Source organism: Dicentrarchus labrax, unplaced genomic scaffold, assembly GCF_905237075.1.
Source record: "Dicentrarchus labrax unplaced genomic scaffold, dlabrax2021, whole genome shotgun sequence".
Lineage (NCBI taxonomy): Eukaryota > Metazoa > Chordata > Actinopteri > Moronidae > Dicentrarchus > Dicentrarchus labrax.
Genome location: NW_026136705.1, coordinates 17,865,400 through 17,882,933, shown reverse-complemented (window position 1 = coordinate 17,882,933; position 17,534 = coordinate 17,865,400). Strand labels below are relative to the sequence as shown.

At 38.9% G+C, this 17,534-nt stretch overlaps 2 protein-coding genes across 5 annotated transcripts; one reads left to right on the top strand and one right to left on the bottom strand.

The window, feature by feature from the left end:
* Positions 1–892: 892 nt before the first annotated feature.
* On the bottom strand, positions 893–6,579 carry vps36 (vacuolar protein sorting 36 homolog). 3 transcript variants are annotated; one of them, XM_051401229.1, is made up of 14 exons: positions 6,474–6,579; positions 5,669–5,737; positions 5,492–5,562; positions 4,932–5,046; positions 4,728–4,817; positions 4,127–4,213; positions 3,395–3,427; positions 3,178–3,255; positions 2,915–3,049; positions 2,524–2,589; positions 2,368–2,432; positions 1,857–1,941; positions 1,671–1,747; positions 893–1,462 (listed from the first exon to the last, which is right to left on the bottom strand). In XM_051401229.1, exons 3-14 carry the CDS (start codon positions 5,545–5,547, stop codon positions 1,381–1,383), a joined length of 969 nt encoding a protein of 322 aa, XP_051257189.1. In that variant the 5' UTR covers positions 5,548–5,562; positions 5,669–5,737; positions 6,474–6,579; the 3' UTR covers positions 893–1,380. The 3 variants fall into 3 exon arrangements, with proteins under 3 accessions (XP_051257189.1, XP_051257188.1, XP_051257187.1); XM_051401228.1 differs by lacking the exon at positions 6,474–6,579 and adding an exon at positions 6,231–6,253; XM_051401227.1 differs by lacking the exon at positions 6,474–6,579 and adding an exon at positions 5,975–6,206.
* A 39-nt stretch (positions 6,580–6,618) lies between these two features.
* proser1 (proline and serine rich 1) lies at positions 6,619–16,952 on the top strand. Of its 2 annotated transcripts, XM_051401225.1 has the most exons (12): positions 6,619–6,996; positions 7,076–7,141; positions 9,426–9,494; positions 9,648–9,742; positions 9,909–10,002; positions 10,263–10,373; positions 10,827–10,928; positions 11,549–11,627; positions 11,902–11,994; positions 13,159–14,521; positions 15,530–15,674; positions 15,808–16,952. In XM_051401225.1, exons 1-12 carry the CDS (start codon positions 6,952–6,954, stop codon positions 15,931–15,933), a joined length of 2,388 nt encoding a protein of 795 aa, XP_051257185.1. In that variant the 5' UTR covers positions 6,619–6,951; the 3' UTR covers positions 15,934–16,952. The 2 variants fall into 2 exon arrangements, with proteins under 2 accessions (XP_051257185.1, XP_051257186.1); XM_051401226.1 differs by lacking the exon at positions 11,902–11,994.
* Positions 16,953–17,534: the final 582 nt, after the last annotated feature.

The following is a 17,534-nucleotide window of genomic DNA, read 5'->3' as shown; positions in this document are numbered from 1 at the left end:
AACCCATCATTATTAGACTTAGATTTCACTTTATTGATCCCTTTGGGATGACTCCCTCAAGGAAATTGGATTATTATGGTCAGACCTGCCTCAGTTCAGCTCTCAAGACTTCATGAAGCAACTGAGTTCATTTATTATCAATAAGTGAACCACATGGATGGCAGGGTAATCTAATCAGCTGTAGAGCACGGCAGACCTTCGTTTTCCCTCCAGGGAGAGAGCCAGCAGAAAACAGGAAGCTTCTCTGGAGATGAAACACCCTGTAACTGCTCAGCTCAGATCACAATGGAAACAAAGAACTTTTTTATTCTGTGCGTAAAAAAGCCCTACAGGGACTCACATGAGATTAAAATAAAAAGTACATTGTACAGCACAACACTCCCAGCAGCGAGTATAACATCTAGACACGAAGCTACTTAGACTAATATGCTCATATTTCACACATTTGGTACTACTTCTGCAGTTACTTTTTATGTGATATACTGTGAGTAGATATGGTGATGTGGATTTACAAGCACTTCACTGTGCCAATTAATACAGTCCTCACCTTTCACTTTGGCTTCAAAACAGTCACAACTGGAATTTCTATAACACAACCTCTGCAATGAAGGGATTAATTGCCTGAAGAATGACATTTGGCAATGTGCCCTATATTTTATACGCTGTGAACCAAACTCAGATATGCGGTATTTTATTTTATCTTGGTCTTTTTTTTTTTTAAATCTGTCCCAGACACAGGCTATCACATTCAAAGACAGTTTGACTGAAGATTGGACAAAAATCTCATTTTGATAGACAGGGCTAAGAGAGCAAAACAAGATAAAAAGGTAATGCATTTAATTAATCTGTCCATGATCTCTCCCTCCTCAGAAGATAAGACACCATGACAAGCTTCTTTCCTTAATCATTTATTACATAAATGTATTTTTTACTTAAGAAAACATGGTCAGTAGCTTTGGGCTTTCCATAACCGTCCACTTGGAAAAAGAAACTCTATCCCATTAAGTCAGTTTTCCCAAAGCCACTTATTACCTTACACACATGATGATCACTATACCGAGAAGTGAACACTTTGCTGCATGTACAGTATTCTGAACAGTTTTGTCTGTTTTAGCTTCTTTGTTTCTCTTAGACCTAGATAGGAAATAGTTGGTGGCACCTACAGTGGATTTGCAGAGATCTACCACCAACAGAATAATCATAACCAGATCGGATAGGTACACTACTGTACTCAAAGTACAGCAGACAGTGCGCTGTTGTACATCAGTATGTATGTGTAGTGGTAAGAGGATTGTTTTTAATGCATCCCTCTATCAGTAGAGACAATGTAGAACAGTAAAGTTTTTTTTTGTATCTCAACAATAATGACTGTAAACAGGTTTAAAAGAGGTTTGGGTAGAATCTCAAACCCTCCACGGAGTCGTCTCTACACAGGTGGCCCATCTTCTCAGCCAGCAGCAACCTGGAGAAGAAGAAGGAACAGAAAAGAGGAGAAAAAGAAATTAAGAAGAAACACAGCAATAAAATAAGAAAGACAACTGGGAATATTCTAATTGTTGTAAAAATATTGTATAGTAATATCATAAATATTGTGTGGTAAAACTGAATGACATGATGTGTCTTGGTAAAATGGTTTACTGTCGTTCATCTGAATCTATGAGATAACTTACCGCTCTTTAGACAGAAGAACAGAGAGACCCAGGAGCTTCGCAAACTCCTCTGCTGTCAAAGAGCCTTTATCTGACACCTGCAGAAGAAGAAGAATAAGATCAAAACTTTCTGTTTGAAACATATGTATCCCAGCATGATCTTAACCATGTCACTGTCAGTATAATGTTTGTAATGGTAACGCTTACACTGTCCAGCGCTGAGGCTATCATTTCCTCTTCGCTGTGAGATTGCAGCTGGACCACCATCACACCACTGTCAAACACACGCAGCCTACAAACAGGGCAAGACAGATGAAGGAAACTGTGTGTGTGTGTGTGTGTGTGTGTGTGTGTGTGTGTGTGTGTCTGCGTCAGGTCTATACGTTTATGCTGAAGAGATCTTTTATTAAGCTATAATAGGGAGATGGCTAAAGAACAGCAACCAGTTTGAGTGTAATAGGACCAGCGTGGTACGGAAACAGGTCAGTATTTCTTTTTGAAACCCTGGGAAGTGACAGGAAATGACAGTCGTAGAGGGCTGGAAACGACTTCCAACAACAGGAAGCTGGGCAGGAAGAGCCTGGCCTCTGTGAAGCAGGCGCCACCCCTGCCCTATATATTCCTTTAATAAACACATAGCATGGCCTATACACAGATGAAAGTATGAAAGCCCGCACAAAAACAACAGAATTCGAAGACAAACAAAACTCAAACTCACCTCAATGGGAGCTTCAACGACTCAAACATCTTGCATGCATTTACCAAATCTTCTGGAGATAAAAGCTGTGGAAAAATAGGAGCTTTAGTATGTGACGGCTACCAATGACATTTGTCGGTACCATGAACGTTGTGTGCACACTTCTGTGAGCATTACCTCCATCCCTCTAGCACGGTTGACGAGACAGTACACCTCAGTGAGAGCCATCATACCCCCACGCTCCTAAGAGAGTAGGGAAGGATAAGAGAAACAGAGTAAGTAAGAGATTAAAATGGAAAAGTTAGTGCCAGTTAATGGCTATTTCTCTATTTTTATTATTGATCTATTTTTGTATTTCTACATAGTCATTTATTTATTTATTTATATATTTCTTCATTTAATCATTTATATATGTATTTCTGTATTTCCATATTTATTTATGTTTGTATTTTTGTGTCTGAATGTTGATTGTGTGGGTGGTCCCAACATCAGTCTGAAGCAGGATTGGTCAGGGAGAGACTAGTGACTTTAAAAAAAAAAAACATGACACGCAAAAAGCCAAACCTACCTCTAGAGGGGCCTGTAGCATATCTCCCAGTTGCTTAGCCAGCTGCAGATGGTAATGTGTACCTGATCCATGCGTTTCCCTGGTAACAGGGTTGGCGATACCCATGCTTAGTAGGTAGGACTTAAACCGGATGGTCTATAAAGCAGAACATAACTTCAATAAAAAGCGAACTACTTAAAAACAAAATTGCATGGTGAAGCAGCTGCATGTACAGCAATTTTAAACCACGTCTTCCTGTTTCTGTTTGCTGGTCGAGTTCTTACCTCATCTTCTGTTATGTCTCCCTGTTTGTCTTTGATCTTGTTGGCTATGGATCTGGACAGCTCCACCATCTCTTTAGCCTGTTAGATTAAACAATGTGGGTAACACAGGCATAATATCCAAGATTATGATGTTTAAACAATCATACAGTATAATTGTCAATAGATACTTCAATGTGAAAAAGTTCAGTGTGAACATACAAAGGGGAGCATTCTTTACCTTCACCATCAGCTTACTGAGGTCCTCAAAGGCCTAAAAAAAGAGAATAAATATGTAATAGTGCTAAAAAATGTTCAGAATTAAATAAACCACAAAACTTCATGGCTACAGATATAATTTAAATATCATTCCACAGCACTCGCACCCCTCCCCTGGCTGATGATACAAGACTTTCTAGCCCTAAAGCTCTCCATTTGTCAGACCGTCCAAAAAGATTGTATATATATATATATGTATATATATATATACACACATACACACACACATATATCTTTTTTATTGAATTTACTTCATATTAAAGATGTACATAGAGTCTGTCCAACAGCGGTTGTATAAACGCATAACTTCATGGTTGCCTAACGAGTGTCAAAGCAGCTGTGGTCAGCTTGAATTCATGTTACAATACATTCCGATAGTGAGTACATTTTTATGGCAGGAAAAAAACCCATCAACACATTTATTAAAAAAACACCAAACCACACTGTATTCTCAGCATATTCACATTCATGTTTGTCAAATTATATAAAATATTTATTATATAAGCGATAATATATTATACACTATAAAACTTTGCAACTTTAAAGGGGGATTGACACATGGACAGTTACTTTTATTACACTATATTTTCACTTTATCTTATTTTATATTCAAATAAATATTCTATTTAAATCTACAGAGTTACACTGCAATTCCAACTCTGACACATTTCTCAGTATTTACTCTTTAAAGTACCTCAGAAATGTTTTTGTCTGTTTCTTTCCTCTTCTCTTCAATCTTCCTCTCAATGCCAACAATCCCCACTGCACGAGTCCTTCCTGCCTACATGACCACAAAGGAAAGAAACACACAAGCAGTTTAAAAAGTTGGTAAGAAGCAGTGAAGGACAAGAAAAGACAAACAGCTGATTTTAGTGATTATGATTTCATCATGTTTACAAAAAAAACTAAGATTAATGTAATTTCATTTGGAGACACATGATGCAAGTGAAATGACAGAGCAGAGTACAGCAGTAGTAGTAGTACACACTTTCTACACAAAAGCATATTTTCAATTAAGTGCAAATCCTGTTGTGGGATACTACCTGATTTCATATATCAATGAGGAGGAAAGCAGCAAATAAATAACATGCATACTGATGTTGCTTTTAAAAAGTAAATTATTAAAAAATAATCAGAGGCAGAATTTCTGATTCTTTTAACTGTCAAGTCCAAGAATATAGTGACAACACTGCCATCCTGTGGAACATAATTTGAATTGACAGAAGTGTCATTCACATGTACATCACCCTAGAGATTCTAGTTGGATGAGAATGAATATCTGTGCAGCTTCTCACCTGAGAGCCAGTTCCTGTGGGGATGGGTTGTGAAACTGGTGTGTTCTCCCATCTCTTCTGAGTCATTTCCTCTGTTAGCCTCCTGTAAAACTGCAAGTAAATGACAACATATCAGATCCAGGTAATAAAGAATCAAACGCAGAGTTTCTCTAAAGAAGGCCGATTATAGGGTGAACAATAAGTACAAAAACTTCAAACAACTACCTCAATCTGACCATGTTCTTTGAAGGACAGCTTGATGAAGGAGTACTTGCTGTGTTGGTAGGGGCCTGGCTCCTTGTTGGTCAGTGTAGGGTGCAGGTGGATAACTATCTTTGCACTACAGGATGATAATAATGATGAAAACATTGTCTTCTTATAAGCTGTAATTATTTTTGTTATCAACGGTTCATTCTTGAATGTGGAAATAACAGTTTGAGAAACATTTTTTTTTCACTCAAACTCCATTTATTAGTGTTTTCTGAAGCTCGTAACCACAGGGTACTATAATATTCTTCCTAAATACAACCACCAGTTATCAAGCGACCAAAGTTCCACACTAAATTCACAAGATGACAACTGAGCCACCTCCACGACAACTGAACAAACTACATCTGATGATGACAATGAGATGCAGTTGCAAACCAACTTCTTCAGGAGTTGTGGGTCAAATTACACATTTCCATATAAAAACACACATACTATTATCGTTAACGCAATACTGACACACTAGACCTCATTCACATTGTCAAAAAACCACAAGACATTAATGCACTGACACTCACCTCTTTCCTATTCCTGCAGCCTGCTCCTCAAAGAAGAGTATCTGTGACAGGGGCATGGCTATGCAGCACTCCTACATCATCATGAGAGCCAACACACAAAGGACAATTCAGTGAGCAACAGCACCCAGTTCTCACACAATCAGTGCAGTCAGTATGCAGCGTTTACTGCTGTCTTACATGGTTTTTAACGTCCCTCCAGATCAAACGATGGGTGCTCAACAAGACAACTCCAACATCCAACTTAGCCTGGTACAATGACAGGAGAAGACATCAAGCTATTGTTTGAGTTTCTCAGAGTTTCTATGTCTATACCCACCTCCCACTACACATTTAAGAACTTTAACCCATAATGATCTACTTGAACTCCATCGGCACCACCAGTGTTGCTGCGTTATTCTACCATTTAATCATTGTTGTGTAGAAGTTCTAGCTGCTGTGTTGTTGTCAGCCAGTAAACTGAGCAAACAGAAAACAAAGCTGTACCTTATCATCACCGTCATACAGTCGGACACCTCGCTGCTGGATCACTAAAGTTTCGTTTATTTCTAAGAGCCCATTTGACCACGAAAAGCGGTCCATTTTTCCTAACTAATTATTGCAATTCCCTTTTCTACTCCGCTACCGAGATCCAGTTCATGTTTACTTCCTGTACTCTGTCTAATATCGGCCTGGTACTGCCTGCAGACAAACACTAAAAAGCACAAAAATACACGTTAGAGTAAATTAAACAAATAATTACGTTGACTATAAATCATTTCGTTGTACTGCTAATATTACTCAAACTAACTCTAATGTTGTGTATTTTCTGTGTAGACTGCCTCAGAGGGGTCCTTTCCGGTGTTGACGTTACTAGCGCCAGCTGTCAGAGGAAGCTAGCTACCGCTGCTATCTCTCGTAGCGCATTATTTTTAAGATTTTGAATGCTTTTTTTACATTTTCCAGTCTCTATTGTAATCATCGCCAGCATCGGATTCAAACTAACCTCGAACGAACAGATGCACACACCATTTTTTATCGCATTTTCTCCTCTTTTTATTTAGCTCTGCTGCAGAATTAAGTTAGCTGTATCTGGCTAGCTTGTTGTTAGCTGCGGACAATTGTGGTGCAGACAGGTTTTTGCACTGCAGATGCAGCTTCTCCTGTTTCGAAGTCATTGTTCACGGGCAGAAAGTTGTATCGCAAAATAAGGACTGTAAAGACCATGCAGCTTTATTACCGAGCAAATCTTTTACTGCGAATATTCATTGCTGTGTATTATGCTTTTGCTGCATTATGAATTTAAATCAGTAGCGTTGCATCTTTAAACGTAGTTGTTGGACTTCAAGTAATCTGAATGCATTTTATCTGACATGGTCTTATCTGTTGTACTGTAGAAAAAAAAAGAAAAGTGTATTAACTAGCTGCGTAGTGTAATAACTGTTTATTGACAAAGAGGCGAACATTTGTTTGAATCTACAAACATGGATAAGAAGTCATTTGATATCGTCTTGGATGAGATAAGAAAGGTAAGAAGTGTCTAATCCCAAATTGTACGTTTGATTAAAGATAGGAAATCGTTTGGTAATTCTTCACTCTGTGTTTTAGTGCGTCCTGACCGATCAGCGGATCAAAGCCATAGAGCAGGTGCATGGATATTTCTCCAGTGAGCAGGTAAGTGTCCAAACAGCAGCACTTCCATGTAATGTTTACCTTTCAGCTTATCCGCATTGAGGAAAACCCTGTTCACCACATACTGTATTTTTTTTTTTTTTTTACAACACTAGACAAACATGGTTCCCACTAATTTGTGAAATCTTTCACAGTTTGTGCGAATCATGAAGCTTTTTAGGGGACATGAGATAGAAATATAGTCTCAAAACCTTGCACCTAATGCTGCACATGGGTAGATTTTCTGGGACTAAGGACGTTTTGGCATGTGTATAAACTGATATAATCACAAAAACTTTGTTAGATCTAATGCATTCTGAGGATAAATGTTCAGTTTAGTTTAGCAGAGGCTTTCCAGTGAGCCAACATGCACAACAGCAGCACCCTAAAGTCTGTTTGACCTAAAGAGAATTAACCTTCATTAGTATCACTGATAACATCTGAGTGTGTTTACCCTGCTATTTCATGTAAAAGTGGCTGCTGCTTAACTTATCTTACTTACTTCCCATTTATCAGTAAAGTTGATAGTCAAATTGTCTTGGTCTTTCATACTACTATCATACGGTGGCCGACAAGGGCAAACGCGCCGCAAGCACAGGAATGCTGCAAACTTTTTTCAAATTAAAATTAAAAACACTACTTCCCATTATGATGAATCGTATAGTAAAACTGACAAGAGTAATTTCAACGTGGTCTTTAGGCTACCATTACTTCAAACATCTTAATCTTTCCTGTGTTCCTTTAGTTTATGTACAGAGGTGGATATTAGAGCCTACACGTTTTCCTTTTATTACATAGATGCAACCAATAACAAAAAAGTGTGTTCATTAGATCAGGTTCAGCCTACTTTTTAAAGATCCAGAGGATCATCAAGGGAACTGCACATCAGAGAATCAAATGATGGAATTTTGTGTTAAATAAATGTACCCGCCAGACATTGACCAATCAGACAATTTAAGTCTAATATCTCATGAAAACCCAGATTTATAGGGAAAAAAGTCACAAAAGGACCTTCGTGCCCATGTATATCATTTCTATAAAAAAAGAAAAAAAAAGATAATATAAATAACGAAAGAACCAATTGTTTGGTCTATACTATAAAACCCTCGCTCACTCAGTCGGATGTGTAATTTCTCACAAAAATTCACATGCTGTGTAAGAACTTATCCCTCTGCAGAAGAAAAATAAAACTATTTGAGACCAGAACTGCTCATCTTTATTAAATATATATCCTTAAAGGTACAGTAAGAACTTGCATTTAGCAACAACAACAAAAATTTACAATCGCTTCGGAAATGTGTCTGATTGGATATAAGTGTCTCCATTATTTGGCATGGAATATTGGAGTGACAGCGAGTATCCTCAAATTCCCGTGTATCCTCAAAAAAACGTAATTTCTGGTATTCTACGTCACTTCCGTCATGCCAGGGGCTTGTGTCACATCAGGGGCTTCCGCTCCAGGGCTTGAAAGTTGGCTAAGTTTTGGAGAGGAGAGTAAAAAGGTACGTTTTCCTTTCTGTCTTTTTTAAACACCGTAATCTTTTATAATAATATAATATTATATCATCCATCATATTAAATCATATTAAATAATATGATTTAATACTATTTAATGTGATTTAATATTATAGAAGAATATTATAAGTATTATAATATCCTTTTGTAATAATTATATTATTATAAAAATATAATATAATTCTTATAGGATTATAAAAAATATATATAATATATTATAGTTTTATAATATTATATTTTATAATATTATAAAAATATAATAATTCATTTTATTTTATAATATTATATTATAATATTAAATAGTATTAAATAATATTGTTTAATACTGTTTAATATGATTTAATATGATGGATGATATAATATTATAAAAGATTACGACCAAGTGTTTAAAAAAGACATAAAGGAAAACGTACCTTTTTACTCTCCTCTCCAAAACTTAGCCAACTTTCTTCTTCTTCTTCTTCATGTCTTTTGGGTCTGGTCCCACAGGACTGGTCCATCCCTCAGGTTGGGTCCTCCTAGTGGCCTGGCGCACTTTCATTTTGTCGAGTGAATTTGCATTGTTTATATCTTGCAGTTGTTTTGGGGTTTTGTGTGTTTTTGAAATTTGCGGCATTTTTCTGTTGCATTTGTTTTGTGGGTTTGTAAGTTTGTGCTTCTGCTTTCTTTCTGTGATTGCAGCATTTTTCCGTTGCTGCGTTTTTCTAATGCATTTGTTTTATGTGTTTGTGTGTTTTATTGCAAGTTGTAACGTTGTCTTGAACATCTGCAGGTGATGGAGATACTGAAGTACTTCTCATGGGCAGAGCCACAGATTAAAGCAGTTAAAGCTCTGCAGCATGTGAGTAACACGTGTTTTAAGTCAACCCGGCACCAAAGTTCATGGTTTGCATTTGTAAATATTTTTGTATATTTAGCTAAAAATAGATAGAAAAGGCCAACTCTCCCTGTCATTAGTATGTTCATAGTGTTAATTAATAATGTCTCTCCTTAGAAAATGGTTGCAATCCCTACAACCAAAGTTGCAAATATCCTGAATTGCTTCACCTTCTCCAAGGACAGACTGATTGTCCTGGAACTAATAGCTTTGTGAGTACATTTTGAAAATGCATTTAAGCATCCTGAACACACTTTAAAACAATGTTTGTCAAATGTTGTATTATCATATCAGCCTGTTTCACACTGATTCAGTCAGTTGTGGAGCTGTTAGATTAACTGGTTGGTCATTAAATATTGGATTTCTGTTCCCACACAGGAATATTTCAGATGCTCAGAATTATCATCCTGTGGAGGAGCTGTTTCGCATACACTTGTCAGAGAAGAAGCGTGCTCGCCGGATACTGGAGCAGGTAAGTTCACCTTTGCCTAGCTTACCATAGACAGACTACTTGCTAATCTTATGTGTTTGTCTTTGTATCAAAAGTTAATTTTAAGAAAATAGAAAAGCAATCTAGAGTTAAGTTTTTAAAATAGGGGACTGCATGTTTTAATGCATTATCTTCGATATCCATAATAATAGGTATGTGAGCTAAATACCTTTAAATGCATGCAGCACACACAAACATAAACACACACAATTTCTAAAATAATACAACTTCTGTCTCACTAGGTGTGTAAGGTTGGCTGCAAGGCTCCTGTAGCCATGATCTCCTCCTGTGGTATAATACCAGGAAACCCATACCCTAAAGGCAGACCCAGCCTGGTCAGTGGCACATTTCCTGTAAGTATGTGTAGGTCTCTATGTCTGTGGTATTTAGGTACCTGTAGTTTAACCTGTTCCATCTCCATGTTTTTGGATATTAGTAAACAGAACTAAGTTCAGATTCTGTAGACAAAATACAAAAGGGGACTTCGCTTAAACAGTGTTTGATATTTCACTTTGAATACTATATACTATGTTTTTATAATTTACAAAGTGATTAGTATAAAGTTAGTATAAAAACATTGTGTAAATAACAAATTAAATCTGAATGCTATTAAAAAAGATTACTGGTGATTTCTCACTGGTTGAAATAATAAAATTGGGTTGAAATAGAGCACTGAGTTTATTTCTTTGTCTTATGATTTTAATTAAAAAGTAAAAATGTGGCGTGTATTCAGCCCTCTAGAGGGTTTTCTGGATTTTTTTTATCTGCTCAAAACAAGCCTGACCATGGAATTTTTCAAATCACAGGGAATCCCTCCAGTAAAGAAGGAAGGCGAGAAGAAAGATGACACATCTAACAATATGGAGATGAAAGGAATTGCTTCTCGGATAACTGGACCTTTCAAACCTGTAAGCACTAGAGTGGTGCAATAGCAATAGTGCCAGGATGCCCCAGAGAAATCTCATGACTGAGTGATGAAGCCTCACATGACTAATTAAATTACCTAGACATGATAAAAAAAAACCTACATGTCAAGTTATATAAGCTAATGATCGACCAAGGTGGAGTAAAGACTGTACAGCGTACAGGGCGTAAGCAGGATAATGGAAATGCATACATAAGCAAATATATGAGTAAGAACACACCCTTCATATTTAGATGTAAGACATCTGTTGTTGAAATTGTGCAAACTGTACTCCAGCTATTTATATATAATGCAAATCTTCTGGTGGACTTATGAGGTGTTGAAAGATGTTTGACTTTTGGTATTCATTAAAATCTTCCACTATTTTTTATTTACTATTACAAAAACTGTACCAATTGCTGCACAGAAATACCTCATTTGGTTTTTACATCACCGTACAGAGTCGTGTTTCCTCCATATTTGTCTTTTTAGGTTTTCACACACAGTTCAGTGTCACCCTCAATGAATTCAACATGTTAGCCTATATAAAAAAAACTTACATTACAGATTCTAAATAGACAAATTTGGATGATCAGTGTGCTTTATGTCTTTGTTTTTTCAAAGTTTCCTTCAAGCTACAACCCTCATCGGCCTGTGCCCTACCCTATACCACCGTGTCGACCCCATGCTACCATCGCACCAAGTAAGAAACAATCCACTTACACACACACTCATCCTTACAGTACCTTCCCTGCCTCCTACAGTAATAAAACTGCATATGACTTCAATGATAAGAAAACACATATGAAAGATAGACAATTGAGGAATGAATAATTTCTACTTTGACTGCTTTTCGGTACAGTCAAGCATGTTTTTTACTTCAATTTGGGACTGGTTGAGATATGGTTAGTGGTGGGGTGATTCTTACGTTTGTGTGCATGTATGAATGTGTGGTAATATTTGCAACTGCTACTCAGGTGCGTACAACAACGCAGGCCTTGTTTCTATGGGAGGGGTTATAACAGCCAACGTGCCCCCTCCCCCCTACAGCTCCACCCACAAAGTAGCAGGTATGATTCGAGTGTGCGCACGTGTGTTTGTGACAGCAAATAGATACTCCTTGAAGCTTGCTGCCTAACTACCTGCTTACTCGTGCTTCTCAAGCTTAAAGCCTTTATCAGGTAAAGAATGTGCTTCTTACCTTGGTTGGAGTACACTGAGTGACCAGAAACATGCACACCCCCCTCCCAAATAGAACAGCTGTGTGTTTGATCGCTTTCATTTAGTTGGAGTTGGAGAGATGTCGATTCAACAATTCTGTGATCATTCTTAAATTGCATTATATCCAATGCAACCACATTTCTGTTATATTTGATTTAGTACAGTATTTTTACTATTTTCTTCCTCCTGTATATGTAGATGAAGTAGACAAAATGGAAAATTCTATTGAAACACAGCCAAAAACGTGTGTTTTTTCAAGGCTGTTGTATCGTATTGCAATACAATGTGCTGGTACTTCTGTTTTCTGGTCAGTCATTGTAGAGGTATGTTTTGGTGAATTGTGAGGACGGGTCTTTGATTGACTGGACTTGGAATAGCCTCAAACTAATTAATTAATCTTTTTCTTTCTAGAATCATGCTATGTGCTGGCATTTAACATGCATCGCTTAAGATAACTTGTTTTTTGAACGCACTGTCTCATCCGTTTTCACAGTTGAAATACATCTTTTAGGGCCTTTGGGGAGATGCTGTATGTGGTCGTAAGCACAAAGATGGCTCAAGTTTTTATTAAATTAAATTAAATTGACAAATGTCCAAAGCAGTCTTGAGAAGGGAAAAGTGTACGATGACAGTTAATTTGAGGTTATCAACCCAAAAAAAGGTACTTAAACATTTCCCCAAAGGTAAAAAGAAAACATATTCCAATCTTGAAAATTGTTGGAATTTACCAAGTGATAAGTTGCACGCAGGGATGCTCTCTGGCTATTTCTCCTCTCCTTTTTTTTTTTTTAGATGTGAGTGGTTAACTTCTTCTACAATAGTTTGTTGGGTTTTAACCTGTACTGTCTGTGTCCTGGAATTTAAACTTGTATTGAACAATAACACTACTTATCAGAAAAAAGCAAAAAATGAATCATTTAATGTAACCACTGGTGCTATTTAAAACATAAGTTAATAGTAGTCTTGATTTCAAATGACCTTTTTCACCAACGATGATCTTTTTCTGCCTCCAGGTTACGCCAAACCAGGCAATCCACAGAACACCACACCTGGAGTCAACAGCGGGCCCCTCCTCATTCCTCATGGGTCCACGCCTTCTACCCCTGTCCCACCCCACGCTTCTCCCGCTCAGCCGACTCCCACAACCCCTATCACACCGGTTTTCCCCGGCATGGTGCCCTCTCACAACCCCAATGCCCCCTCTCCATCCCCTGCTCCATCCCCCTCTGTGATCAAAGCAGGTCCACACACCCCCAGTGGCCATGCTACACCTACACCCTCATCTGTCATTAAAGCCCACACCCCTTCAGGCACTCCTTGTGGAACTCCTGTCCCAGGTAGCTTCTCCTCTTCCCCCTTCCATGTCGTTTCCCGACCAGGCACCCCTGCTACCTCCCGCGGCATCACAGACAACTTAAGTCAGACCACGACCTCCATGGGCCCAATTCAGCAGAAGGTTTTTTCCACAGACCACCAGTCAGGACACACCCACCCTGGCATACACCCACAAGCAGGTAACCCCCCTGGGTCAGTGATCCGAAGTTACACCCCATCTGGACCACCATGTCTCACTCCTGGATCATCCACTCCAGTTATTCCGAGCTGTTCCACCCCAGGTCTCAGTCCCAAACCCTCCCCAGTTCATTCTGCGCAGGTTCAGGCCGCCATGGCCGCAGCTGGAGTCCTGAACAGACACACTGGGGGTTGTAACAGTGGCAGTAACAGCCCTGTGCCCTCTGCCTTTAAGGGCACCTCCCGCTCTGGAACACCGTCTGTTAGCTCTCTGGTGGTGCCGGGGTCTGCCCAGGCTGCTCTGGCACGTTCCTTCGCCCTGGCACACCCCTCAGGTTCTCCTCAAGTCTCTCTCTCTAGTCCTGTTGGAATCCCTGGCCTCCAAGCTCTGTCCTCTAGCCCAGCACCCTCTCATTATCCTGGTCTGTCCCCCTTTTCCTCCCTTTCTTCCTCTCTCCCTCCTTCCACAATGCCTGCATCCATGCCCGCAATGCCTCCTACCAGCAACATTTCTAACCATCCACAAACCTCCATCTACCAAGGCCTGGCTCCCAATGCTGCCGTCAGTGCAGCCTCCCCTTTCGGTCTGGGCCTCACCTCTGCCTCCTCTATATTCTCAGGCCTTCAGCCAGGTCATAGCCCCGGTGCCTTCCCGGGATTGGGAGTTTCAGGAGGGCACGGTGCTGGGAGCCCTGTGTTGTCTTCATTCATGGGTCTGCCAGGGGCCACTCCATCGTCAGTAGCGTCGGTGGCACCACTGCAGGCAGCCGCAGCAGCAGCAGCTGCAGCTGCAGCTGGAGTTCCATCATCATCGCCAGTTTTACCAGGCTTTGCATCTGCCTTCAGCTCCAACTTCCAGCCTGGGTATGTGAACTCTTAATATTTCGACTGCTCATTATAAAGAAGCCATGTCATATGGATACTCTAAAATAAACCTAATGATTATATATCGATTTTCTAATATTATTTACTGTATGTCTACATGAAAAGACCATAGCAGTAAATTAATTTGAATGTTCTATTTCAATTCTGGTAAGCACAGTATTTTATAAAGAATTGGGTATGGGGTAATTAGACCTTGACATTTATTCCCATTCCCCTGAAAATGGCATCATAAATCACGTCTATCAATTTTCCACTTTGGTTTTTATGTGCTAAGTGGAAACATTGCACCAACAAAGTGCAAAGTCCCCTCTTAGTCCTGCTCTGGAGTTTCAGGCCTAGACTTTGTGCTTTGTGTTCAGCTCTACTTGGTGATAAATGTCAGCCATATATTTGACATGCTATCTTGTCAGTGAACAAGTTTTGCAAGCACAAGGCCCACCTTCTATTGACATTTAATGCACTTGAGGCAGGTTATATCCTTGCAAGAGCTATTAAATGAGGAAGCAAGTTATACTTTTAATGTTTATACATGGGGAATTAAATGCATATTAAATAAACAAAATATAACTTATAAATTAGTGAGCTTTACAGGTGTTGGTAGGTTTCCGCTGGACCGAGCCAGGCTAGCTGTTTTTAGTTTTTATGCTAAGCTAGACAAACAGCATGCCAACTCGAGCATTGTTTTTAAATGGACAAATACGAGAGTGACATCGAGCTTTTCAACTCACTTTCTGTCACGCGTATTTCCCCAAATGTTGAACAATTCCTTTAAAGAACAACAGAAACAATAGTTATTAAGAGTCCCATAGTCGCCTACTATGTTCCTTGATCAGAGTAATACTTCACTGCATTCAAAAACAAAATCTGTAAGGACTGTTAGTAGCATTTTGTTGTAAAAGCCAGTAGGATACGTAGTGATGGGGAACAGTATAGTATTATCATGAAGATAACGTTGTCTGTAGTCTGACAGTAGTTATTCTGTTACAGGTTGAGCAGTGGACTTCAGGGCCCAGGAGGCAGCGCGTTCCCCAGCTTGCTGTCCTTCCCTGGGGTACCAGGCTTCTCTCCCTCAGCCTCCCCTGCGGCGCTTGGAGGCCTACACAACCCAACCATGCAGTCTGCTCTGCTGCAGGTAGACACACACACACACACACACACACACACACACACACACACACACACAGACACACACAGACAAAGTAAAAATAATTAAATGTCAGTTTGATAAAGCCTCAAAAACACTGCTCCTCTTTCTCTTATTCCAGGCTCATCCCTCATCTGCTTTGGAGAACTTTCCTCCTCAGCCCAACAGCTTCACCAACTACGCTCCAGGCCCCGGAAACCCCTTCCCCCTCCAACCAGGCCTGCACCCCCAGTTGGGTTGGCAGTGAAACCCCACATAACACTTGGAAACACATTGAAACACAGAGAACGCATATGCCGACACCTATAATACCCTACCCCTCAGCAGTAAACACATTTCACTTTTTGCCTTGAACCCCGAGGAGCACAGGGCTGATTGCAGAGATTCAGTAATGTGTATGATACAGCCAAGTTAGGAGGAACACTATTGTAAAAACAGTTGAAATAGTGTGTGTGTGGGGGGGGCGGAAATGGTGGATGGCTTATATTATTCATAGTGAACAGTTGTAAATATCAGTTGTCAAAGTTGTTAGATTTTACAAGTAGACTGTGACTGGTTTTAATGTTAGCTGGACTTGGCTGTTTTTAATCAAGTTTATCAACATTTATTAGTAAATAATGAATTATAGAAAATTTTAAAAATGTACATGATATCATGTAATGACTTGACGGTATCCTCATGTAGTATTTCATGTCCAGTCTCTGGAAAGGGCATGCTTATGATACTGATTGATTGTCTTGAATTGAATATTGTATTATGACATGAAATATTTTTAAGCAGGCACACCATGAATATTTTGAATCCTTGTGCTGCGTCAAGGGTTGGAGTGTTGTACACATAAACTTGCATACGGCAGTTCTGCTCCTGTTTGTGTTATTTTCAGTGAATGCACACTTGTGGCTGTCAGCAGTTTACATTTTGTATGTTTACAAAGCTCTTTTTGACAGATGTCACCCTGCTTGTACCGTTATTACCGTATTCGACCAAACATACTGTATGCAGATGTTGCTGAGAACAACATGAAGCATTTGTTGATTTGATATGTGGACTGTAAAATGTCTGTTTTCTTCAGTAAGGCTTAGCAACATAGTGAAAACTGTAGTTTTACTTCATTTACTGTACACCTCAGTACACTCAGAAAGATTTACATTATTGTTTAGGAAGTAATAGACTCGTTGTTACACTGTGTTGTTTTCGTCATTTTTGCCCCTTTTTTGTATTTGCAGCTGTTTTATTATTTTGTCAGTAAACTGCTGGTTGCTGTAACTCTATCTCTATTCTTTCTGATGCCATGGCTGGAAACAATGCATGGAAATTAATTTTACTCACTCACAATTAAAAATAGTTGAAGGGTGTAAAAAGGTGTAACAATCATAACCTGTGTCAAAGATGCAAGGTTATTTTATTGTCATTACAAGGCAGGGCTGTATTGTATGTGACTTGGGGAAAATATGTCAAGATCAAAAGTGGCCTAACAGTCTTCTCATTGAGATACTTTATTGTATCAGCAAAGAAAAGTAAAGGTTCATGGTCAAAAAAAAAGATAAATGAGGATAGTTAATTATTACAAATGACAGTCTAAAATGTGACCAGATAATCAAATCTGTACTGAAGGCTGTGGTCACCATACGGTTTTACAGTCACAATGCTTATCATGAGTAATGATAATGTTGCAAAATACACAGTCATGTGTCAATTAGTCATGATACTTCCAACGCCCAGTTATGGTATCTCATATAAAGAACAATTTCCGTTTTCCATTTTTCCTATCAAGTCATTCTTTGATTACTATTTTCTGCTAAACCAAACAAATGCATCCAATACGCTGAATGTTTTACTGATAATGCG